The sequence below is a fragment of the Oncorhynchus nerka genome, linkage group LG22, assembly GCF_034236695.1.
Source record: "Oncorhynchus nerka isolate Pitt River linkage group LG22, Oner_Uvic_2.0, whole genome shotgun sequence".
In the NCBI taxonomy this organism is placed as follows: domain Eukaryota; kingdom Metazoa; phylum Chordata; class Actinopteri; order Salmoniformes; family Salmonidae; genus Oncorhynchus; species Oncorhynchus nerka.
The window spans coordinates 10,932,280-10,945,564 of NC_088417.1; the positions used below are offsets into that span (position 1 = coordinate 10,932,280).

The 13,285-nt window shown below is 44.7% G+C and overlaps 1 protein-coding gene across 1 annotated transcript in view; it reads left to right on the plus strand.

The window, feature by feature from the left end:
* Positions 1-7,839, plus strand: part of LOC115120188 (potassium voltage-gated channel subfamily H member 2-like) — a 347,097-nt gene extending 339,258 nt beyond the window's left edge. The window contains exons 14-15 of the mRNA XM_065006904.1: positions 6,209-6,428; positions 7,504-7,839. Of these exons, the coding sequence (XP_064862976.1) occupies positions 6,209-6,428; positions 7,504-7,839 (556 nt within the window). The remainder of the gene's footprint in view (positions 1-6,208; positions 6,429-7,503) is intronic.
* Positions 7,840-13,285: the final 5,446 nt, after the last annotated feature.

Genomic DNA, 13,285 nt, shown 5'->3' on the forward strand with positions numbered 1-13,285 from the left:
GAGACAGGAGCAGGGACAGGAGCAGGGACAGGAGCAGAGGCAGGGGCAGGGACAGGGACAGAGACAGGAGCAGGGACAGGGACAGAGACAGGAGCAGGGACAGAGACAGGAGCAGGGACAGGAGCAGGGACAGAGACAGGGACAGGAGCAGGGACAGAGACAGGGGCAGGGACAGAGACGGGAGCAGGGACAGGAGCAGGGACAGGGACAGGAGCAGGGACAGAGACAGGGACAGGAGCAGGGACAGAGACAGGGGCAGGGACAGGAGCAGGGACAGAGACAGAGACAGGAGCAGGGACAGGGACAGAGACAGGAGCAGGGACAGGAGCAGGGACAGGGACAGGGACAGAGACAGGGGCGGGGACAGGGACAGAGACAGGAGCAGGGACAGGAGCAGGGACAGGGACAGGAGCAGGGACAGGAGCAGGGACAGGGACAGGGACAGAGACAGGGGCAGGGACAGGGACAGAGACAGGAGCAGGGACAGGAGCAGGGACAGGGACAGGGGCAGGGACAGGGACAGAGACAGGAGCAGGGACAGGAGCAGGGACAGGGACAGGGACAGGAGCAGGGACAGAGACAGGAGCAGGGACAGGGACAGAGACAGGAGCAGGGACAGGAGCAGGGACAGGAGCAGGGACAGAGACAGGGACAGGAGCAGAGGCAGGGACAGGGACAGGGGCAGGGACAGGGACAGGGACAGAGACAGGAGCAGGGACAGGAGCAGGGACAGGAGCAGGGACAGAGACAGGGACAGGAGCAGGGACAGAGACAGGGGCAGGGACAGGGACAGGGACAGAGACAGAGACAGGGGCAGGGACAGGGACAGAGACAGGAGCAGGGACAGAGACAGATACAGGAGCAGGGACAGAGACAGAGACAGGAGCAGGGACAGGGACAGAGACAGGAGCAGGGACAGGGGCAGGGGCAGGAGCAGGGACAGAGACAGGAGCAGGGACAGGGACAGAGACAGGAGCAGGGACAGGGGCAGGGGCAGGAGCAGGGACAGGGACAGAGACAGGGACAGGAGCAGGGACAGAGACAGGGGCAGGGACAGGGACAGGGGCAGGGACAGGGACAGAGACAGGAGCAGGGACAGAGACAGAGACAGGAGCAGGGACAGAGACAGGGGCAGGGACAGGGGCAGGGACAGGGACAGAGACAGAGACAGAGACAGACAGGGACAGAGACAGGAGCAGGGACAGGGACAGTGGCAGGAGAGGGGCAGGAACAAGGGCAGGACTGGATGGTTTTACATCTAACCGTTGTTTCAACCATTGTTTACAATTCAGTTATACATCTTACCGTTGTTTCAGCAATGGGGTTGAGATCTGGTGACTGAGACAGCCATGGCATGTGGTTTACGTCGTTTTCCTGCTCATCAAACCATTCAGTGACCACCCGTACCCTGTAGATGGGAGCATTGTCATCTTATGGAGACATAGTCCAGCATTTTTATACATGACCCTAAGCATGATGGTACAGCGCATTCGGAAAGTTTTCAGACCCCTTGACCTTTTACACATTTTGTTATGTTACAGAATTATTCTCAAATGGATCTAATTGTTTGTTATCATCTACACACAATAACCCATAATAACATCACAATAACCCATGATGACATCACAATAACCCATAATGACATCTAAATAACCCACAATGACATCACAATAACCCATAATGACATCACAATACCCCATAATGACATCACAATAACCCATAATGACATCTAAATAACCCACAATGACATCACAATAACCCATAATGACATCACAATACCCCATAATGACATCACAATAACCCATAATGACATCTAAATAGCCCATAATGACATCACAATACCCCATAATGACATCACAATAACCCATAATGACATCACAATAACCCATAATGACATCTAAATAGCCCATAATGACATCACAATACCCCATAATGACATCACAATAACCCATAATGACATCACAATAACCCATAATGACATCTAAATAGCCCATAATGACATCACAATACCCCATAATGACATCACAATAACCCATAATGACATCACAATAACCCATAATGACATTTAAATAGCCCATAATGACATCACAATACCCCATAATGACATCACAATAACCCATAATGACATCACAATAACCCATAATGACATCTAAATAACCCATAATGACATCTAAATAACCCATAATGACATCTAAATAACCCATATAATGACATCACAATAACCCATAATGACATCACAATAACCCATAATGACATCACAATAACCCATAATGACATCACAATAACCCATAATGACATCTAAATAACCCATAATGACATCTAAATAACCCATAATGACATCTAAATAACCCATAATGACATCACAATAACCCATAATGACATCACAATAACCCATAATGACATCACAATAACCCATAATGACATCACAATAACCCATAATGACAAAGCAAAAACTGTTTTTTTTTAAGTTCAGCAAATTTATTAGAAATAGAAAACTGAAATATCGTAACAAAATGTGGAAAAAGTCAAGGGGTCTGAATACTTTCCAAATGCACTGTAGGTTAATTGATTAATTAACTCAAGAACCACACCTGTGTGGAAGCACCTTATTTCAATATACACTGAACAAAAATATAAACACAAGATGTAAAGTGTTGGTCCCATGTTTCATGAGCTGAAATAAAATATCCCAGAAATGTTCCACACGAATAAAACGCTCCACACGAATAAAACGTTCCACACGAATAAAACGCTCCACACGAATAAAACGCTCCACACGAATAAAACGCTCCACACGAATAAAACGTTCCACATGAATAAAACGCTCCACACGAATAAAACGTTCCACACGAATAAAACGTTCCACACGAATAAAACGCTCCACACGAATAAAACGCTCCACACGAATAAAACGCTCCACACGAATAAAACGCTCCACACGAATAAAACGCTCCACACGAATAAAACGCTCCACACGAATAAAACGCTCCACACGAATAAAACGTTCCACACGAATAAAACGCTCCACACGAATAAAACGCTTATTTCTCTAAAATGTGTTTACATCCCTGTTAAATTAATCCATCCACCTGACAGGTGTGGCATATCAAAACGCTGATTAAACAGCATGATCATTACACAGGGGCACCTTGTGCTGGGGACAATCAAAGGCCACAGATATCTCAAGTTTTCAGGGAGCGTTGCCATGCTGACTGGAGGAATATCCACCAGAGCTGATGCCAGAGAATTCACTGTTAATTGCTCTACCATAAGCCGCCTCCAACTTTGTTTAAGAGGATTTGGTAGAATGTCCAACCGGCCTCACAACCGCAGACCAGGTGTAACCACACCAGCCTAGGACCTCCACATCTGGCTTCTTCACCTGCAGGATCGTCTGAGACCAGCCACCCGGACAGCTGACGAAACTGTGGGTTTGCAGAAATTAAGATTTTCTGCACAAACTGTCAGATACCGTCTCAGGGAAGCTCATATGCATGCTAGTCATCCTCACCAGGGTCTTGACCTGACTGGAGTTTGGTGTCGTAACCGACTTCAGTGGGCAAATGCCCTCACCTTCAATGGCCACTGGCACGCTGGAGAAGTGGGAGAGCGGTTTGTTGATGTCAGCGTTGTGAACAGATGGTGGAGGTGGGGTTATGATATGGGCAGGCATAAGCTACGGACAACGAACACAATTGCATTTTATCGATGGCAATTTGAATGCACAGAGATACTGTGATGAGATCCTGAGGCCCATTGTCGTGCCATTCATCAGCCGCCATCAGCTCATGTTTCAGCATGATAATGCACGGCCCCATGTCGCAAGGATCTGTAGACAATTCCTGGAAGCTGAAAATGACCCAGTTCTTCCATGGCCTGCATACTCAACAGACTTGTCACCCATTGAGCATGTTTGGGATGCTCTGGATCGACGTGTACACCAGCGTGCTCCAGTTCCGCTAATATCCAACAACTTCTCACAGCCATTAAAGAGGAGTGGGTCATTATTCCACAGGCCACAGTCAACAGCCTGATCAACTCTATGTGAAGGAGATGTGTCCAGCTACATGAGACAGATGTTGGTCCCACCAGATACTGACTGGTATTCTGATCCACACCCTTACCTTTTTTAAGGTATATGTGACCAACAGATGCATATCTGTATTCCCAGTCATGTGAAATCCATAGAATGAATGTATTTCAGTTGACTGGTTTTCTTGTATGAACTGTAAAATCTGTAAAAATGTTGAAATTGTTGCATGTTGCGTTTATATTTTTTGTTCAGTGTAGTTGGTGTCTCTCATTTACTCCAGTATTTCCGTTATTTTGACAGTTACATGATATAATTCATTCAGGATAGAAACAGAGATTTAGGAGTGTGGCTTTAAGGCACTGTAAAATCACAGGCCACATATCAGTGGGATTTATTGCTACTGATAAAGATCAAACCATTAACTGCAGCTGAAAGCTCCTGATTAAAACTCACTCTGTATGATATAAAAGATCTAGCCCTCTGACAAAACACAGCTGCTACTCTGCTACTCCACTGTAGCTGATTCCATTATCCCTAGCATCACCGTGTCTGCTACAAGTCTGTCCCCTGTCAGAGTAATGGAGGTACCCATGTGGGGAGCTAATAGGTCTGGTACTCCCCCTCTCTTAAACCCTACCTCACCGTTACTCTGTCTAATTCTGACATAGACATCTCCTCTCCCTCTTTCTCCCCCTCTTTCTTTCTCCCCTCTTTCTCTCCCTCTCCCTCTCTCCCCCTCTCTCTCTCTTTTCCCCCTCTCTCTCCCCCTCTCTATCCCTTCTCACCCCCCTCTCTACCCCCTCTCTTTCTCCCCCTCTCTCTCCCCCTCTCTCTCTCTCCTCCTCTCACTCTCCCTCCGTCTCTCTCTCTCTCTCTCCCCAACTCTCTCTCCCCTCTCTATTTCTCCCCTCTCACTATCCCTCCCTCTCTCTCTCTCTCTCTCTCTCTCTCTCTCTCTCCTCTCTCTCCCCAACGCTCTCCCCCTTTCTCTTTCTCCCCCTCTCACTATCCCTCTCTTCCTCTCCTCCTCTCTCTCTCCCCCATCTCTTTCTCTCTCTCTCCTCCCTTCTCGCTCTCTCCCTCTCACTTCCCCCTCTCTCTTTCCCCCTCTCTCTCCCTTTCTCTCTCTCCCCAACTTTCTCTCCCTCCTCTCTCATCCTCCCCCTCTCACGATCTCTCTCTCTCTCTCTCTCTCTCTCTCCCGCTCTCTCTCTCTCTTTCTCTCCCCCTCTCTCTCTCTCTCTCCCCGCTCTCTCTCTCTCTTTCTCTCTCGCTCTCCCCCTCTCTCTCTCTCTTTTCCTCCCTCTCTCTCTCCCCCTTCTCGCTCTCCCCTCTCTCTCTCCCTTTTTCCTCCCTCTCTCTCTCCCCTTCTCGCTCTCCCCTCTCTCTCTCTCTTTCCCCCTCCCTCTCTCTCTCTTTCTCACCCTCTCCCACTCTCTCTTTCTCCCCCTGTCTCTCTCTCTCTCCCTCTCTCTTCCCCCTCTCTCTCTCTCTCTCTCTTTCTCTCTCCCCCTTCTCTCTCTCCCCCTTCTCTCTCTCCCCCCTCTCTCTCTCTTTTCCTCCCTCTCTCTCTCCCCCTTCTCGCTCTCCCCTCTCTCTCTCTTTCTCCCCCTCTCTCTCTCTTTCTCCCCCTCTCTCTCTCTCTCTCTTTCTCCCCCTCCCTCTCTCTTTCTTTCTCCCCCTCTCCCCCTCTCTCTCCTTCTCGCTCTCCCCTCCCTCCCTCTCTCTCTCTCTTTCTCCCCCTCTCCCTCTCTCTCTCTTTCTCCCCCTCTCTCTCTTTCTCCCCCTCCCTCTCTCTCTCTTTCTCCCCCTCCCCCCTCTCTCTCCTTCTCGCTCTCCCCCTCCCTCCCTCTCTCTCTCTCTTTTCTCCCCTCCCCCTCCCCCCTCTCTCTCTACTCTCCCTCTCCCTTTCAGTGGAATAACTGTTTCTTTACACCCCTATGCTCTTGTCCAGTCAGTGTCTATTGTCTCAATGAGGTCAAAGGCCCTGTAGTAGGCTGAGGCTTTGCCTGCATGTGTGTTCCTGTGTGTGTGTGTGTGTGTGTGTGTGTGTGTGTGTGTGTGTGTGTGTGTGTGTGTGTGTGTGTGTGTGTGTGTGTGTGTGTGTGTGTGTGTGTGTGTGTGTGTGTGTGTGTGTGTGTGTGCTTATGTATGTTTGTGTGTTTCTCTCTTCAGGCTGGAAACGAGGATGTCGACAGACATCGGGGAGATCATGCAGCTACTACAACGTCAGGTGGCCCTTGTGCCCCCAGCCTACAGCACCGTGTTGACTGCCCCTCAGGCCTCCCCCTACCCTGGTCCCGGACCTGGTCCTGGTCCCGGTCCCGGTCCTGGATACAGGCTGGTGCAGCCTGTCACCACCCTGGAGTCAGAGGCACTGGCTTCACTCTCTCAGGTACTACACGCATACAGGACGTAGACCCACACGGTCTCAGAGCATTTCATATGATTCTGTACGTCAATCCCAGACACTCTGTTTAGTGTGATGTGTTATGTTTCGTATGGTATGTGTTCATTTGTGGAAATCCATCATCCAAATTGAAAAACAATTTGTATGATACAGTATATTACCAATTGCAATTAATACAATATTTTACGGATTTTCTAAATGTATGATATGTTACAAATTCCATTTCGTTGTTGCTAACATTAGGTAGGTTGCTAGCAAACTCTCTCATGTTAGTTCTAGGGGTTAAGGTTAGAGTTAAGGTTAGGATAAGGGTTAGCTAAAAGGGTTAAGGTTAGGATAAGGGTTAGCTAAAAGGGTTAAGGTTAGGATAAGGGTTAGCTAAAAGGGTTAAGGTTAGGATAAGGGTTAGCTAAAAGGGTTAAGGTTAGGATAAGGGTTAGCTAAAAGGGTTAAGGTTAGGATAACGGTTAGCTAAAAGGGTTAAGGTTAGGATAAGGGTTAGCTAAAAGGGTTAAGGTTAGGATTAGGGTTAGCTAAAAGGGTTAAGGTTAGGATAAGGGTTAGCTAAAAGGGTTAAGGTTAGGATAAGGGTTAGCTTAAAGAGTTAAGGTTAGGGTTAGGGGAAGGGTTAGCTAAATGAGTTAAGGTTAGGGTTAGGGTTAGGGGAAGGGTTAGCTATCATGCTAAGTAGTTGCGAAGTAGCTAAAATGCTAAAGTTGTCCGTGATGAGATTCAAACACTTCACCTTTGGGTTTCTAGACATTCACGTTACACGGCCACCCATCCAATCCCGACCAACCACCTCAAGTAACCTTCTATCTTATGTAACCATGCCAAACATAAAATATCATACTAATTTGGATGTCCTGGATTTTAGTTTACTATGTTACGTCTAGTCATTGAGACCAGTCTGGATAGACACATACATACAGATACACCTGTAGACACACAAAATGCCTGAACATGCACTCATACACACGGATGTAGACGTGCGCACACACCCACACACACTCTCCATACAGTCTTCACTAAATCCCTCCTTGCTGCGTCTATCCTCCAGGGCTTTGAGGAGTTCCCCGGCAAGTGCCCAGCCCTGCGGGCTGTCCGCAGCCCTGCTGAGCTACACCCCGAAGACTGGCCTCTGGTCAGCCCAGCTGAGACACGACGAGCCCCCTCTGGACTGGGCAGCCTGGAGCTAGACCTAGGGGTTGAGGAAAGGTTGGGGTCAGGGGTGGGGGCAGGTTCAGGTACAGGGTCAGTGGCAGAGTTGGGGGCAATTGCAGGGGCGAGTGGGCTGGACCCTGATGCCCAACGGAGGCTCTCTCTGCCTCAGCCACAAATGCACCTGGACTCACAGACACTGAAAAGGCACAGCTCTGACCCTAGGGGGAGCTAATGAGCAGGGGAGGGAGGAGAAAATAGACAGAGGGAGAAGAGGGAGAAGAGTGGTATCTCTGTTTTCCCTTCTCTCACAGGGGGGCTCTGGAACCTCTGGAACCTCACCTACAGGCTCTGAGTGAGCCTCACCTCTGACCTCTAACCTCTGACCTGGGGAGAAACCTTGTTGGGAGAGGGGGGATGTCTCTCCCTTTCAGGGCTCCCTACCCCAGTTCCTAAAGTTACCACAAGGTTACCACAAGGTTACCAAACCCACAGGCTGGAAGAGAGAGGGGAGCAAGATCCTCCTGAACTCCACTCTGACCTGGAGAAATGACTACAGAACACATGACCGGTTCTGTTCTGAACATCTCTGTACTGCTCTATCCAGGAGCCCTGAGCATGGTCGGTTTCATTTCGGTTCGATTATTAAAAAATAATCAACAATTTCCTCATTTTTAAATATCACTTATTAACCATAATTTATTCACATTACTTTACTTTCATAAAATATTTTAGTTGTTGTGTATATTACATTAGTTTTAATTTGATGACTTTACTATTTCATTCCAAGTCATCATCTCATCTTTGTGGAGCTGCTGTCTGACAACATCACTATTTGAGGAGTTCTTCAAAGTAAATAAGGCATCGTTTTATGACTGCTGAATACCATCTATCAATCACTTAGATCATGTATTTTCAGGTAGAGATATCCTTCTCCATGGCGTGTTTACCATGTTTTCTGCGCTAAACTATGTTGAATATTGGCCTGTTAGAAACTACAACTCCCTACTACATCGCACAGTTGGGGCTAGCCTTGATCTGATTTATCTCTAGAGAAACTACAACTCCCTACTACATCGCACAGTTCGGGCTAGCCTTGATCTGATTTATCTCTAGAGAAACTACAACTCCCTACTACATCGCACAGTTCGGGCTAGCCTTGATCTGATTTATCTCTAGAGAAACTACAACTCCCTACTACATCGCACAGTTCAGTCTGGATCTGATTTAGCTGTAGAGAAACTACAATGTGCGCATTGAGCTCACAGAAATAAGGAAATGGAATTCAAGTCATTTAACTGATGTGGGTCAATTAGTCATGAAAAAAAAAATAACAGACATTTCGGTTAATCGCTCAGCACTAGTATCCATTAGTGGATTACCATAATGAATAAGACAAAAACAATAATAATTATACAAGTTGCAATTCTGTATTTTATCTAACATGTCCGTGGAGCTTCTGAAAAATGCTTGGTTGGTTGGTGGACTGTAGTTTTAGCTGGCCTAGCAGAAAACTTTGGTGTCCTGTCCTGGCCGGCATTGTCCCCTTTACCCTAAGGTCTGTACTCCCAGAGGCGGAGCCAAGGCCCCAAGAGCACACCAGATTGTTTGCACCTCAGGGGAGGGGTTGGAGGGAGGGTTTAAAAGCCATTCATTATTTGATGAACATATCAGATCCCTGTCATCACCTTGTACAAATTGTTAGAGAGTGTGGGAGTCTCTGTACAGTTCAATATGCAGACACTGACTAGGGGAGAGAGTGGGAGTCTCTGTACAGTTCAATATGCAGACACTTATTAGGGGAGAGAGTGTTGTATTAATCACTTACTAGAGAGGAGAGAGTTGTATTAATCACTGACTAGAGAGGAGAGAGAGAGTTGTATTAATCACTGACTAGAGAGGAGAGAGTTGTATTAATCACTGACTAGAGAGGAGAGAGTTGTATTAATCACTGACTAGAGAGGAGAGAGAGTTGTAGTAATCACTGACTAGAGAGGAGAGAGTGTTGTATTAATCACTGACTAGAGAGGAGAGAGTTGTATTAATCACTGACTAGAGAGGAGAGAGTTGTATTAATCACTGACTAGAGAGGAGAGAGTTGTATTAATCACTGATTAGAGAGGAGAGAGAGTTGTATTAATCACTGACTAGAGAGGAGAGAGTTGTATTAATCACTGACTAGAGAGGGGAGAGAGAGTTGTATTAATCACTGACTAGAGAGGAGAGAATTGTATTAATCACTGACTAGAGAGGAGAGAGAGTTGTATTAATCACTGACTAGAGAGGAGAGAGTTGTATTAATCACTGACTAGAGAGGAGAGAGTTGTATTAATCACTGACTAGAGAGGAGAGAGTGTTGTATTAATCACTGACTAGAGAAGAGAGATTAATCACTGACTATTAATCACTGACTAGAGAGGAGAGAGTTGTATTAATCACTGACTAGAGAGGAGAGAGTTGTATTAATCACTGACTAGAGAGGAGAGAGAGTTGTATTAATCACTGACTAGAGAGGAGAGAGTTGTATTAATCACTGACTAGAGAGGGGAGAGAGAGTTGTATTAATCACTGACTAGAGAGGAGAGAATTGTATTAATCACTGACTAGAGAGGAGAGAGAGTTGTATTAATCACTGACTAGAGAGGAGAGAGTTGTATTAATCACTGACTAGAGAGGAGAGATATTTGTATTCATCACTGACTAGAGAGGAGAGAGTTGTATTAATCACTGACTAGAGAGGGGAGAGAGAGTTGTATTAATCACTGACTAGAGAGGAGAGAATTGTATTAATCACTGACTAGAGAGAAGAGAGTTGTATTAATCACTGACTAGAGAGGAGAGAGTTGTATTAATCACTGACTAGAGAGGAGAGAGAGTTGTATTAATCACTGACTAGAGAGGAGAGAGTTGTATTAATCACTGACTAGAGAGGAGAGAGTTGTATTAATCACTGACTAGAGAGGAGAGAGTTGTATTAATCACTGACTAGAGAGGAGAGAGTTGTATTAATCACTGACTAGAGAGGAGAGAGTTGTATTAATCACTGACTAGAGAGGAGAGAGAGTTGTATTAATCACTGACTAGAGAGGGGAGAGAGAGTTGTATTAATCACTGACTAGAGAGGAGAGATATTTGTATTAATCACTGACTAGAGAGGAGAGAGTTGTATTAATCACTGACTAGAGAGGAGAGAGTTGTATTAATCACTGACTAGAGAGGAGAGAGAGTTGTATTAATCACTGACTAGAGAGGAGAGAGTTGTATTAATCACTGACTAGAGAGGCGAGATATTTGTATTAATCACTGACTAGAGAGGAGAGAGTTGTATTAATCACTGACTAGAGAGGAGAGAGTTGTATTAATCACTGACTAGAGAGGAGAGAGTTGTATTAATCACTGACTAGAGAGGAGAGATATTTGTATTAATCACTGACTAGAGAGGAGAGAGTTGTATTAATCACTGACTAGAGAGGAGAGAGTTGTATTAATCACTGACTAGAGAGGAGAGAATTGTATTAATCACTGACTAGAGAGGAGAGAGTTGTATTAATCACTGACTAGAGAGGAGAGAGTTGTATTAATCACTGACTAGAGAGGAGAGAGAGTTGTATTAATCACTGACTAGAGAGGAGAGAGTTGTATTAATCACTGACTAGAGAGGAGAGAGTTGTATTAATCACTGACTAGAGAGGAGAGAGAGTTGTATTAATCACTGACTAGAGAGGAGAGAGTTGTATTAATCACTGACTAGAGAGGAGAGAGTTGTATTAATCACTGACTAGAGAGGAGAGAGTGTTGTATTAATCACTGACTAGAGAGGAGAGATATTTGTATTAATCACTGACTAGAGAGGAGAGAGTTGTATTAATCACTGACTAGAGAGGAGAGAGTTGTATTAATCACTGACTAGAGAGGAGAGATATTTGTATTAATCACTGACTAGAGAGGAGAGAGTGTTGTATTAATCCTATATGTTTGTTGATAATATCAGTTCGATTCCAATGCTTTCTGGCCTAGTTTTGTCTGTAGTTCACAAAGCATGGTTTAGTTTCCCCTTCTACCGTTGGAAGAAGAAATGCCCTACACCCAAAAAAAGTATATCTAGAACCTAAAAAGGTTCTACAGCTTCTCCCATAGGAGAACCCTTTGAAAAACAATTTTTGGTTTCTGGTATAAGCCTTTTGAGTTCCACATAGAACCATTGACATGGAACCAGAAAGAGTTCTACCTGGAACCAAAAATAGTTCTTACTGGAACCCAAAATGGTTCTACCTGGAACCAAAAAGGGTTTTCCAATGGGGACAGCCAAAGAACCCTTTTGGAACCTTTTTTTCAAAGAGGGTACCTTTACCCATCTATGGATCTGAATACACAGCAATGCACAGTCCCAGGAGAGAACACACTCTACACACACATGATTATCTAGATACTCCATCATCCCCCATGCTACTGCACTACTTCAGGGGTGACCATCCTGTCTAATTCCATGCTACTGTACTACTACAGGGGTGACCATCCTGTGTAATTCCATGCTACTGCACTACTACAGGGGTGACCATCCTGTCTAATTCCATGCTACTGTACTACTACAGGGGTGACCATCCTGTGTAATTCCATGCTACTGTACTACTACAGGGGTGACCATCCTGTCTAATTCCATGCTACTGTACTGTACTACTCCTGTCTACAGGGGTGACCATCCTGTCTAATTCCATGCTACTGTACTACTACAGGGCTGACCATCCTGTCTAATTCCATGCTACTGCACTACTACAGGGGTGACCATCCTGTCTAATTCCATGCTACTATACTACTACAGGGGTGACCATCCTGTCTAATTCCATGCTACTGTACTACTACAGGGGTGACCATCCTGTCTAATTCCATGCTACTGTACTACTACAGGGGTGACCATCCTGTCTAATTCCATGCTACTGTACTACTACAGGGGTGACCATCCTGTCTAATTCCATGCTACTGTACTACTACAGGGGTGACCATCCTGTCTAACATTCCCCCCCTCCTGTTCGTTCTTTGGGAATGTCTGCACATGGTGGTCGATGACATAAAGCGGCCAGTGATACGGAGGGAACGTGAAAATTGTATTTAACTGCTTGCTGGTCTGAGCTTATCATTTATTTATTGGTGTTTAAGGAGTTTTATTTTCTTTATAGATTTGACCAAATATGATTTTATTGTTTTGCAAAAAATAAGATGAAGCTTATTTGATGGAGAGAATGGAAGAAGATTTTTGTGTACTGTAAATGTGACCTGGTACCTCTCTCCATGTTTTCTCCAGTTGTTTTAACACATTTTATGCCAGAACAACTGTTACAGATGTTTCTTGAGTAATGTGACTGCTTGATGGGAGTTGCACTATATTATTATTATTATCATTATTATTATCATTATTCTTTTTAATATTATTATTATCATTATTATCATTATCATTAGTGTTATTATCATTATTGTGATCATTATTATTATTAATATTAATATTAGCGTTATTTTCGTTGTCATTATTATTATTATTATTATTATTATTATTATTATTATTATAAATACCATTATTATTATTATTATCATTATTATTATCATTATTATTATCATCACTTTTATTATTATTATTATCATTATTATTATTATTATTATTATTATTATAAATACCATTATTATTGTTA